This window comes from Lynx canadensis, chromosome C2, assembly GCF_007474595.2.
Source record: "Lynx canadensis isolate LIC74 chromosome C2, mLynCan4.pri.v2, whole genome shotgun sequence".
NCBI lineage: Eukaryota > Metazoa > Chordata > Mammalia > Carnivora > Felidae > Lynx > Lynx canadensis.
This window is the reverse complement of record NC_044311.2, coordinates 36,966,869-36,980,150: the sequence shown is the minus strand read 5'-3', so window position 1 is coordinate 36,980,150 and position 13,282 is coordinate 36,966,869. Positions and strand designations below refer to the sequence as shown.

Here is a 13,282-nt window from a genome sequence, read left to right as displayed (position 1 = left end):
AAATCTACTCTGCCTATGCTCTATAAATGGAACAACAAAGCCAGGATGACAGCACATCTGTTTACCACATGGTTTACTAAATATTTTAAGCCCACTGTTGAGACTTACCGCTCAGAAAAAAAACATTCCTTTCAAAATATTAATGCTCACTACAAGGTACCTGATCACCCAAATACTCTGATAAGGATGTACAATGAGACTAATGTTTCATGGCTGCTAACACAACATCCATTCTGCAGCCCAGGAATCAAAGAGTAATTTTGACTTTAAAGTCTTGACATTTAAGAAATACATAGCTATTAAGAAATACATAGTGGTTCCTCTGATGGATCTGGGCAACATAAATTGAAAACCTTCTGGAAAGGATTTACCATTCTAGATGCTATTAAGGATATTCACAGTTCATGCCAAGAGGTCAAAATATCAACATTAACAAGAGTTTCGAAGAAACAAGTTGATTCCAGCCCTCATTGGTTAACACTTAGGGGGTTCAATACTTCAGTGCAGGAAGCAACTGCAGATGTGTTGGAAAGAGCAAGAGAATTAGAAGCAGAGCCTAAAGATTATGACTGACCTCCTGTAATTTCATGATAAAACTTTAAATTCCATGATAAAACTTTAATGGATGAGAAGTTTCTTGTTATGGAGCAAAGAAAGCTGTTTCCTGAAATGGAATCTATTCCTGTGAAGATGCCATGAAGACTGCTGAAATGACAACAAAGGATTTAGAATATTACATAAACCTTAATTGATAAAGCAGAGGCAGAGTTTGAGAAGGCTGACTCCAATTTTGAAAGAAGTTCTACTGTGGGCAAAGTGCTATCAAACAGCATCACATGCAACAGAGAAATCATTCATGAAGAGTCAAGTAATGTGGTAAACTTCATAGTTGTCTTATTTTACGAAACTGCCACAGCCACCCCAGCCTTCAGCAACTTTAACCCTGATCAAGTCAGCAGCCAAACACTGAGGCAAGATCCTCTACCAGCAAAAAGATTACGACTGGCTGAAAGCTCAGAAGATTGTTAGCATTTTCTAGCAATGAAAACTTTTTTGGTCAATTTTATTTTTAACTTTTTTCTTCCAAATTTGAAAATTCTAGTTGGTTAACATACAGTGTGATATTGGTTTCAGGAGTAGAATTTAGTGATTCATCACTTACATGTAACACCCAGTGCTAAACACAACTGGTGTCCTCCTTAATATACATCACCCATTCAGCCCATACCCCACCCACCTCCCTCCATCAACCCTCAGTTTGTTCTTTATATTAAGAATCTCTTATGGTTTGCTCCCCTCTCTCTCTTTTTTAACCCCCTTCCCAGATGTTCATCTGTTTTGTTTCCTAAATTCCATATATGAGTGAAATCATATGGTACTTGTCTTTCTCTGACTTATTTTGTTTAGCATAATAAACCCAGGCTCCATCCACATTGTTGCAAATCCAAGATTTCATTCTTAGCAATGAGGTAATTCTTTCTTTTTTCTTTCTTTCTTTCTCTTTCTTTCTTTCTTTCTTTCTTTCTTTCTTTATCTATCTATCTATCTAAGTTACTGTCAAGTTGGCTGACATATAGTATATACAGTGTGCTCTTGGTTTGGGGGGGGTAGATTCCTGTGATTTATCGCTTACATACAATACCCAGTGCTCATCCCAACAAGTGCCCTCCTCAATGCCCATCACCCATTTTCCCCTCTCCTCCACACTTCCTCATCAACCTTCAGCTTGTTTCTGTATTTAAGAGTCTCTAATGGTTTGCCTCCCTCCCTCTCTGTAACTATTTTTTCCCCTTTCCTTCTCCCATGGTCTTCTGTTAAGTCTCTCAAGTTCCACATATGAGTGATAACATACGCTGTCTTTCTCTGACTGACTTATTTCACTTAGCATAATACCCTCCAGTTCCATCCACATTGCTGCAAATGGCAGGATTTCATTCTTTCTCACTGTCAAGTAATATTCCATTGTATATATAATAGCACTATGAGGAATTTATCTGAAGGATACAGGAGTGCTGATTCCTAGAGGCATATGTACCCCAATGTTTGTAGCAGTGCTTTCAACAATAGCCAAATTATGGAAAGAGCCTAAATGCCCATCAACTGATAAATGGATAAAGCAATGAAGTATTTTTAAATTAAGGTATGTACATTGTTTAGAAATAATGCTATTGCACACTTAATAGACCACAGTAGAGTGTAAAGATAACATTTACACACAATGGGAAGCCAAAAAAACTCATTTGACTCACTTAATTGTGAACTAGCTTTATTGTTGTGGTCTAGAACCAAACCCACAATATCTCCAAGGTATGGCTGTACAAGTTTCTTCACTATTGAGAACTCATGTGTCTATTTTCTAAAAAGGCAACTTCATCAGTGCAGTTGTACAAGCCCAAATCCTTGGAGTTATCCTTGACTTGCCTTTCTCTCACTCTTGATAACTCATTCTTTAGCAAAACATCTGAGTACTATCATTCAAAAAGATCCAGAATGTGATCCATTTTTATCACCTCCATTGCTACCAACTGGTCCAAGCCATTATCTCTGTTCCCCTGAATTACTGCAATACCCTTTTTTTTTTTTAATGTTTACTTATTTTTGAGAGAGAGAAAGAGTGTGAGTAAGGGAGGGGCAAAGAAAGAGAGGAAAGACAATCCCAAGCAGGCTCCGCACTGTCAGCACAGAGCCTGACATGAGACATGATATAACAAAGCATGAGATCATGACCTGAGCCAAAATCAAGAGTTGGATGCTTAACTGACTGAGCCACTGAGTTGCCCCCTAGCCTCTTAACTAGTCTCCTTCCCCTTTCATTCTGTTCTCCATATGGCATAATGATTACTCCTATTAAAACATAAGTCTAGGGGCGCCTGGGTGGCGCAGTCGGTTAAGCATCCGACTTCAGCCAGGTCACGATCTCGCGGTCCGTGAGTTCGAGCCCCGCGTCAGGCTCTGGGCTGATGGCTTGGAGCCTGGAGCCTGTTTCCGATTCTGTGTCTCCCTCTCTCTCTGCCCCTCCCCCGTTCATGCTCTGTCTCTCTCTGTCCCAAAAATAAATAAACGTTGAAAAAAAAAAAAAAAACAAAACATAAGTCTAATAATGTAATTCCTCTCCTTCAAGCTCTCTAATGCCTTTCCATCTTTGAATCAAAGTAAAAGTTTTAGAATGGCTCACAAAGCCCTAACATATCTAGCTTCTCCATGACCTCTTTGTTCTAAGTTCCTATGATTACCCCTTTATGTTTTCTTTCCCCACTAACCAGAAGAGCTTTCTCTTATCTCTTGAATACTCTAGGCATGCTCCTGTTTCAGGGCCTCTGTACTGGCTGCTGCTAACTACACATCACTATTAACCCAGATTTCCACCTGACTTACTCTCTTATCATCTTTAAGTCTTTGCTCAAAATGTCATTTTCTTAGCGAAGCCCTCACTGGCTAGACTTTTTAATACTGCAACTCTCCTCATAAGCCTATCATCCTCTATTCTCTTTACCTGCTTCATTTCTGTCTATCTCATTTATAATCATCCAATATAATACATATTTTTTTTATTTATCACTTTTAAGCTATGAAAATCCATAAGGGCAAACATTATGGTATGCTTTATTCACTACTGTTTTCTCCAGAGCCAAGGATCTGGCACACAGTAGGCACTCAATAAAATATTTATTGAATGAATATATGACTGCAACAATGAAGTGTTCATTAGCTATCAAAGAAAAAATACTGCAGAACCCTGAGTGTAAAAATATGAACAGGTGAAAACCAAGTCAACCTAAATGTATTATTGAGATTTATGTTTAAAACACCACGTATGGGCGCCTGGGTGGTTCAGTTGGTTAAGCGTCTGACTTTGGCTCAGGTCATGATCTTGTGGTTCGTGAGTTTGAGCCCTGCATCAGGCTCTCTGCTGTTAGAACGAACCCTGCTTTGAATTCTCTGCCTCCCTCTCTTTCTGCACCTCCCCCACTCACTCTCTCAAAAATAAATACACATTAAAAAAAAAAAACCACCATCTAGATAGATGATATATGAACTGGAACATTTGATATCACATGGAAGTTGTGTAGGCTGTATGTATCTGTGTATATCAGGTCTCCAAGAGTGGACAATATCTAATCAAGTTTGGAGAACACAAGATGGAATTTCAGAGATGAATTTGCTAATAATCTATTATTAGTATTCTTGGTGGAAATTTAGAAACCAAGAGCAGTGGTTCTTAACGTAATTCAGATGGTAAGACATGGCATTCTTCGAAGAACACCATTTATTAAAAACATTTACTCCATGTATTAATGAAGGTAGTAAAAATGTGGTCCCCCGACAGAGGCTCTTAAAGACTAGAGGAAGAGACAGACAAAAGTAAGGACCACACAGTGTGACAGGTGTTACTCCTAAGGGGATTAAAAAAGCACAATAAGGGAAAAGCTCAACTGAAGTGCCTAGAAGCTTATAAATGACTTCCATAAAGAGCACATACTGGATCTGAGGCTTAAAAGACAACAAATCACACAGGTAAAGAAGGAAAGATGGGAACTTCTAGGAAGAGCACATGCAAAAGCACGAAGGTAAAAGAGCACAAGTTAAAGCAACTGCAGCAGCCAGTCTGGTGAAGCGCAGCTGAATGGCTGGATGAAAAAGGAAGAGACCGGAAGGTCAAGAACTCATTTGATTTCAGAATACAGCTAGAAAAACTTCTACTTATAGAAGATGACTATACTGCAACATAGCATATAAAACCAGATCACAAGCACACGTGCATAAAAAACTGTCAATATAATCATGACTGATTGCTGAGTGTCATACAGTCTCATTAATCTAGTTGTAATGAAGATAAGTTGTATACTATCTCTTGTTAGCATTTATGTAAACAGGCATCAAAAACTTAGTAACTTACTTAGGAAAAACCCTTAAAATCGAGAAAATTCTATTCATTCCTTTTCCAGTAAATTGGGAAAAGACTACTGTTTGATTCTAAGTGGCAGAAATATTTGATTCAGAATACTAGTGTCCATATTACAGAAAATTTGGGAGGCATTCTTTCACACACTAAAGTCATATAACAAGTAAAACTAGCAGTCTTGGCTATCCAGAAACAGCAAAGAAATAGAAAGGTAAGCAAAACATTTGCTGAACAACCAGAGAAATCCAAAGCCCATGCATTTTCTTCAGAGAGCAAAGTCCTGAAGTCTTCCATCAAAGCCTTTTAATTTTAAGCATAATTTTAACAAACACAGTACCTGTTTTCTCAAAGTATATGTGTAGTAAAAAATGGAGCTGAGTGATGGAGGTGGGAGTGTGATGTTACGTTATGGTTCACTGACAGCACAAGAGATTTAAGGTAACAGCCTAAATATAAAAGGGATAGAGAAAAACCATATAAAGCAAACACAGGAACACAAAAAAGCACAGCAGTCCAAGGCATTTTAGCTGGGGAGTAAACAGCTGCACACACTCATAAGCGGCCCTGAAAACATCACTAAATCAAAGCACTACATAATAATTAATATTATCAATGGCAGCCGCAACTCATCTAGAAAATGTTCACTTACGTTCAATGAATTCTTTTTTAGAAGGCAGGGAAGCATGTAATACATTTTGGAAAAATCCATCAAAATAGTTAAAACAAAAAGCATGGATGCTTAAAACTGTACGCTTTGGTAAATAATCTTTAAACTTCATGTAAGAGAACTTATTCCTCCAAAGTCATTCCAATAGGTTAAATTTCTTAGGGCCTGAAAACAATGTAATTTCTATGTGTCTATTTTATACCTACGGCAGCCTAATCATTCTATAGAATTTTGTCCTCATAGGATCACTAGCTAGAGCAGAGGTTCTTAAGAACCGTAGATGAACTCTGGATCTACAGACTCATTGAAATTATATGCAAAATTCTATGTCCAGTTTGTATGTGTATTTTTCTGGAGGAAAGAGGCCAAAGCTATCACTGGATTCTTAAAGGGCTAAACCCAAAAAAGACTTTAGAATACTAGTTTAGATTAGAAAATACTTTAAATGAGGAAAAAATAGCTAATTTATTCATGGAGAACAACTAACTTACCTTAAATTTTATTTCAATGTACTAACATAATTAGCTTATTATGACAGCTATTTTTTACAAAGCTGCTATGTACGTGAGAACATTTACTTCGTATTCAACATAAGCTGTAACTTCTAAAACATTCAAAACATATTTAGCTTAAAAAATGGTCTGCAAGGCTAAGGATATAACGTGTTGCTCTTTATGCCATAACAAATTATGACTGACTATTGATATGCCATAACAAATTATGTGGGTGACAAATAAAAATGCCTTTGGTTTCTTCTACCTTACTAATACAATTAGTCATATGTAGTCATTCTGGTTGAGCCATAATAAGGAATTATGAAACAAGTTTTCTTATCACTTTACTCTTTAAGAATCTCCACAGAACCATTCTACTTAACTGAATCTACATTCTCTTGAAAGTATCCTATGGCTGTTGTTTGTTTTACCATTTCAGAATTTATAGCGGAAGCTCTCTAAACAGATCTTTACCTAACAGAGCTAATGGATTAACAGAGACTCTCCATGCCCTTGTGAAACATTAACAAATGATGCTCATGGGATGCTGAATGCTTGTGGTTGCTAGGTTACTATCTATTAAGCCTGTACTCTATGTTTCCACTGGTTAGGCTGTTTTGTTTGCCAACCCTGTTGGGTTTGTTTTCAAACTTGTTTAAGCCATTTTTCCATGTTCTAATTATAATTTACTTAAATATATGTAAAGTGACAAAATAAGTGCCCCTTACTAAGAGGTTTATTGTTTATTTGAAAATCAGGTGAGTGCTTTGAAAAACACCAAAAAAGGAGACCCACACCTGTATAAGCAAAGCTGATTTACATGGGGGTGAGACACATGTAAAAGATTAGGGGTGACTATCATGAAATCTAATAAAATTCTGTACTTGGATTACTTTTCAAGTATTTAAATTTGGGAAAACTTTGGAGAAATCAACCAGAAAACTGATACATTATAGGTATATTTGCAAAATAAAGACAAAGGGAAATCCAATCTATAGATCCATATTCAAAGAAAAGATCTTGGTTCTCTACCAGAAGATCTGGCAAACAAATATGTAAATATTTAAGATATGTATGCACATTTTTGTCTGTTTTAAAATGATTCTTCCTTTAACTGGCCTTTTTGGTTAAGTAAATTTCTTTGTATCCTGATCACCTTGAATAAATGGGTTTATGGAATATGGTCCACGATTTAGATATTAAGTTCTTCTTGCTATGATACCAGCAGGAGCTAATGGCCTTCTGTGGATCATGTTTGACTCCAAGGGAATGAACTTAAAAGGTGGAGGTTTTAAGCACTGTGTCAGTCCACTGACGGACAAACTTTGCTTCTCTGAATCCCTCAGAGAAGGATTTCTTTATCCAAATAGCCCATTTGTGCTTTCTCAGGAAGTCAGTCACTAAAATTTCCATTTTGAAGTTAGCTTGGCCAAAAGACTAGAATGAATGTGGTAACTGTACAGGAATCACAATCTGTGGTGTGACTGTGGAAAAACTCTGGCTGATGTTATCCAGCAAACCACTGAAATACTCTCATTTATTAAGTATTGATTCTTACCAATTTGGCTCTGAGAGTTAAAGAAATTTCCAAGTTCTAGATGAATCCTGGGATTTACCAGGGATTTTTTTTTTTTTTTTTAGACAACAGAGCATATGTGAGGAAAAAAATGGAATTTACATGGTGTCATTTGTCAAATATTTACTATATCGTTAGTGTGTGTGCATCACTGCGAGAAACTATCAACTACAGTAATAAAGTGAAAAGGTTCACTGGAGTTACATTAAGCAAAAAAGAAATCTTCACCGAGGACCAGGAAAAGACCCCACAATAAAGCATAAACACAACTACCTGGCTGTTTGTGGTAGGTGAGCTCTCTGCTTGTTAAGCAGAACCACCGTTTCTTGAAATTCTTTTTCCCAATCCGAGTTCTTCCCTGAGCTCTTTTATACATCTCACTGCCAAAACAACAGATGTAAAAATTTAGCTACAAATATTAAAGTAGTTCATCCAAAACAAAGAATTGTTCTTTGATTTTAAATGACATGAAAGGCTGAGTAAGATTGTATTACATATACAAAAATGTCTTTGTCATCCATAACTTTTGCATTTATTTTGGCCATGCTAAGGGAATAAAGTTTTTAACTAATTTCATATTTATAACTGTGCTATTCAGACCTAAAAGGGCCAAACTTACCTGAAGTTTCCCTTTAACTTCCGATGATAACACTACTTCAAGACTGAAGTTTTCAAAGTACTACTCTAATACCTGTAATTTCATTCTATTTGAAAAACTACTCGAGGAATGTATGGACAAGGAATCATGCCCATTTGGCATGAGGTTCATATGCTACCGTAACTTACCTGATGGATGTTACTTAGGCAGTTCTAAGATGGAACAAAACCCGGATTTCCTCACTTCCAGACTCCTGCTTTTTGTACTTACGTAACGTCTATACTGACACATGACTTTAATCTCTAAATTCATTAAATTACCCTTCTTTCAGGTGCACAGGCTCACTCGTACCACTGGACTCTTTAGTTTCAGTTGATGAAATTTCATCCAAGAACTAAACAGGGAAATGGGCAAAAATTATACTTTGTGATAACATACATCAAAAATTCAGTTGTCTTAAATATCACTAATAATATTGTAAAGTTCTTTACTGAGGAATACATATAATTATAACTTCTAAAACAAAACACATATTTAATTGTACAGGAAATCCTAAGTTACACATTGGCTACATATTTTAAAAAGTTTATTCTCAAGTTACTTAAAACTCAGAATACATTTCTCTGTAAAAATAGCTCAATCTATGATCCCTAAACTATGACTCTGAAATCTATAAAGCTGTGAATAAAAAGAGTTGTTTTTGTTTTATTTTTGATTTACAGAAAACTCATTTGAGGGTACAACTTAACTTGAACTAGCAAAGGCTATTAATAGTCTGTATTTATCCTACTTAGTGTGAATATTCACACACTGTACTATATAGTATGTTTGATTATGGGGTGCTACCCCGGGCCACACTAGGGTGTAATATAATACACAGTATATACCTATTATCTTTTAAAATTCTGAAATATTTCTGGTCCCAAAGATTTTAGATATAGGATCGTGAACCTATATTTTAAGTCAGGGATAACCAAATTATGGTTCAGTGGGCCACATTCAACCTGCAGCCTGTTTTTGTAAGGCCTATGAGTTAAGAACAGTTTTTATATTTTTAAAGGGCTGGAAAAACAAAAACAAAAATAAAAGCAGAGAAGAATATTTACTCTTTTATAGAAAAGACTTTGCTAACTTCTATTACATATAACTGACTTTAGCCTGGAGAGATAGTACTCCATAATTATGACTGAAGTGTAACTGGGTTCTCTGGAATAACCTGGAAATCTAATCTCCATTTATAAACTTCCTAGGGGGAATGTGAGAACATGGTGGCTCAAGAACATTGGAGTACCCATCTCTAGCAATGGCAGGCCACCCCTGTGAAGAGCAGTTAGCTTCATGAATATGCTACCCTGACTGGTCAAGAGCTTCCTGGCATGCGGCTGTCTCTTCATGGAAAAAAGAAATTAGTATTTCAAGGAACAATCCTTGTTCTTAGAGAGGAATCCTATCTTGCCCCATAAATGAACTACCTACTTGTTTAGTCCTTGCTTTTTCCTTTATATTTTTCTACGTTGTCTCACATGGGACAAAAAAACAAAACAAAACAAAACAAAACAAAACAAAACAAAACAAAACAAAACTTACATTCCAATAGGGATAACACTGAGGTACAAATGCCTAATCTAAAGTAGAATTGTGGGCAGTCATATTTTCTTAAGACTGGCTATAGACTGCCCACCAGAAGCCACACTTACAATTTTTTCTAATGTTTACTTCTAGCATGTAAGAAGGAAATCTTGGTAAGTAAAGGAACAAGAACAGTTTCTTTTGCATTATATGTGGTGATACAGAACAAGTACACAAGGGAACTAAAGAAGTGTCCTATCCTATCTCCAGTTCTCAAAGAGGGACTGTTCACTAACGGAGGGTCACAGACTTACTTAAATATTTCATTTCTCAGTATTTGCCTGAAGGCACTGATCTATTTACTTGAAAAATACTTATTATTTACTTATGACAATTATTACATCTAGTATTTGTTATATTTATATGGAGCTATGAGGTAAATACAATTATATCAAGTGAAAGAAAACACAATAATTAAGATGGACTACAGGCAGGGTGAATATAGGTATTTGCTCAGGGCCATCCCTGTCTACAGCTGTGATCCCAACATTATCCACAGTGTTCATTTTCACTCTTTAAAGTGTCGAGGTTTGCACACTAAATTATATGGTCACTCTGTTTATAGAACTATCCAGGTTACCCTTGCTAAACTCTGTGGGAATAGTACACCAATACAAAATGAGAAACTGGGCTTCAGAGGCTTCTACAATTTCTAGCAATGCATATATCCAGACTTAGTAAGTAAATAATAAAGAAAACTTAGATTAGGGCAAAATATCCTATGCTGGTTTAGGAGTCTAGAACCAAATCTGACATAGGAAATGTATTATGGTGATAGTCCAGGAGAATGTGAGTGGGTGACACAGGACAGACAGATCAGGAACAGGCTAAACTCCTGGGACCCTTAACTACTTTCTCCACTGACATTATCAACTCAACACATTCTGATTTTATCAGGGAAAAAAAAAATCAGCTGCTACCATAACCTAGGTCAAAAAAGTGGGAAAACAACCCTAAAACAAAAGACAGTATATCATAATCTTGCCAACAAAAGTCTGCCTACGCTGTCCCACAGATGTTTCAACAATGTCCTACAAATAAAAGGGCAGTTTTTCCTCTGCCTATTCTTTTGAAAGGCTTTCTCCTCAAAAGCCTTCAGTGATTGCTTAAAAAGACTTTGATTGAACTTGCACAATTCTAGATGAAAAATTCCAACTGGTTTTATTTTTTAAAAAATCATCATTTTCATCTACTGACTCCCTATAAGAATTCTAAGCACACACACAAAAAAGTGCAAACATACACTTCATCAAAATATACTCCTGGCAGTCAACTGTGAATCAATCATGCTATAGAAATTGAGTGACATCTTTAAAATTTGGCCTAATTTTGATTCATTAAATCAAAATTGTGATAAATAAAATACAGTACTTCCTTCAAGCCAAGTTTAGATTACTTCAAAATAACTTTACAAATTTTAGGGTTTTACAATAATGCTACATTTTATTTAGAATGATTTAGAACTCAAGACTCAAGAAATCTGGGTGCCTGGGTGGCTCAGTTGGTTAAGCATCTGACTCAATTTTGACTCAGGTCATAATCTCACGGTTTGTGAGTTCAAGCCCCATGTTGGGCTCTGTGTTGACAGTGCAAAGCCTGCTTGGGATTCTCTCTCTCCCTCTCTCTCTGCCCAACCACCAAAATAAATCAATAAGCTTAAAAAAAAAAAAAAAAGACTCAAGGAATTACAGATCCTTTCAAAACATTCTCAGTTTCTAAGTACAGCAATTTTTGTATGTTATAAACCTCACGTTAGGATATTAAATACTGTAGTCTTCTGTACATTTTAATTTACAGTAACTTGCCTTAAGTTACTACCATAAGCCTACTATATTTTATAAAATGGTTGATAATTCATGTATTTTTTTACTATACATCAAGCATCATACTAAGCCTTTATCCCTAGATCAGAGGTTCTCAATCAGAAGCAATTTTGTCCTTCACAGAACTTTGGCAATGTTTACAGACATTTTTGACTGTCAAATCTAAAAGCATCCTACCAGCATCTAATCGGTACAGGCCAAGGATACTGCTAAACAGCCTACAGAGGCACAAGACAGCCCCTCATAATCAAGAATTATCTGACCCAATTGTTGATAGTGCTGCTGGTAAGAAACACTAAATCTAGCTATTTGTAATTTGTGTTACTAAGACACTGGCAATAGCAGCTGTTGTTAAACATTTAGGTATTTCCATAGCTAAAAATCCCATAGTTTTTTACGGGAGAAGAAAGGAAGAAAAAGATAGCTTTTCTACATTTGATGTACAATTTAAACATTATTTTTTTAAACTGAGGGTTAACTTCTAGGAATAATATGAAATGCTATTTCCCCGATGCTATTATGATAAGAAATGTTACTATTCTCAGAGTAAAACAATCATACCTTTTTAACTGCTATAATATATCGTTCTTCTTGAAACATTTTGAAAAATTCACACATGAATGTCTCTTTGAAACTTGACTAGGAAAAAAAAACACACAGAATTCATATATGTTAAGTAGAGAACTAAGAATATAATGAACTGTATTTTTAAGCTGAGGATTAAGGCCTAAAAGGAATCAATCATGTATTTCAAGAGAGTTATAGGACTTGGAGGGGGATTTCTTTCAATAGCTATTAGATGATATGGCACTAAGAGATCAATAGAGTGTTCTTACATTTGTTCACTAGACTCTCTCCTCCACTTAGATATATTAGTTTAAATGAAACTTCTTTAACAGATGACTAAGACACAGCAGCTATCTAAAAGACAGCTACTGCATCTGTGTATGCGTATTTTAATTTGGAAGGGAATGAGTGAGAGAGAGGGATAAGGTATAACATTTAAAAGTGTGAATACAGGGGCGCCTGGGTGGCTTAGTCGGTTAAGCATCTGATTCTTGATTTCAGCTCAGGTCATGATCCCAGGTGTGGAGCCTGCTTAAGAGTGTCTGTCTGTCTGTCTGTCTCTCTCTCACCCCCTCCCTCCCTCCGCCTCTCCAACTGCTCATGCATGTGCTTGCACTCTCTCTCTCTCTCTCTCAAACTTGAAAAAAAAAAAAAAAAGCAACAACAGAAGTGTGACCACAAAGCAGAAGATGTAAAGACTTACCTTGCTTTTGGACAGACTTCCCCAGCTTCCCAATGTTTGAATGGTTTTTGAGATGAGAGTTAATGTTCTAATTGTCTGTGCATCCTAAAGAATGTAAAAGAGACACAAAACTGTTAAGTTTTTAGGAAACAGGATTTGTGTAAAAGGTAGAATAGAGTGAATAGGCTATGTTGCTTTAAAACAGTGATTCAAAAATGTTGATTCAAATCACTAATGTAGTAAAAATCTAGCTTATGATGGGCACAACTCACCAGTAGTATATATGTTGCTTTGCACAACATGGCAGGTTGGATTACCTAACAAATTGTACTCACTCTTGAAA

The 13,282-nt window shown here is 36.1% G+C and overlaps 1 protein-coding gene across 3 annotated transcripts in view; it reads right to left on the bottom strand.

The window, feature by feature from the left end:
- The window catches only part of RASA2 (RAS p21 protein activator 2), a 122,885-nt gene that overhangs the window by 17,234 nt on the left and 92,369 nt on the right, over positions 1-13,282 (bottom strand). For 2 of the 3 annotated variants that reach the window (XM_030329831.1, XM_030329829.1), the window contains exons 16-19: positions 12,961-13,044; positions 12,252-12,329; positions 8,559-8,632; positions 7,911-8,020 (exon numbers count right to left, since the gene is read on the bottom strand). In XM_030329831.1, coding sequence (XP_030185691.1) covers positions 7,911-8,020; positions 8,559-8,632; positions 12,252-12,329; positions 12,961-13,044 — 346 coding nt within the window. The remainder of the gene's footprint in view (positions 1-7,910; positions 8,021-8,558; positions 8,633-12,251; positions 12,330-12,960; positions 13,045-13,282) is intronic. The other variant, XM_030329830.1, reaches the window with a different exon arrangement.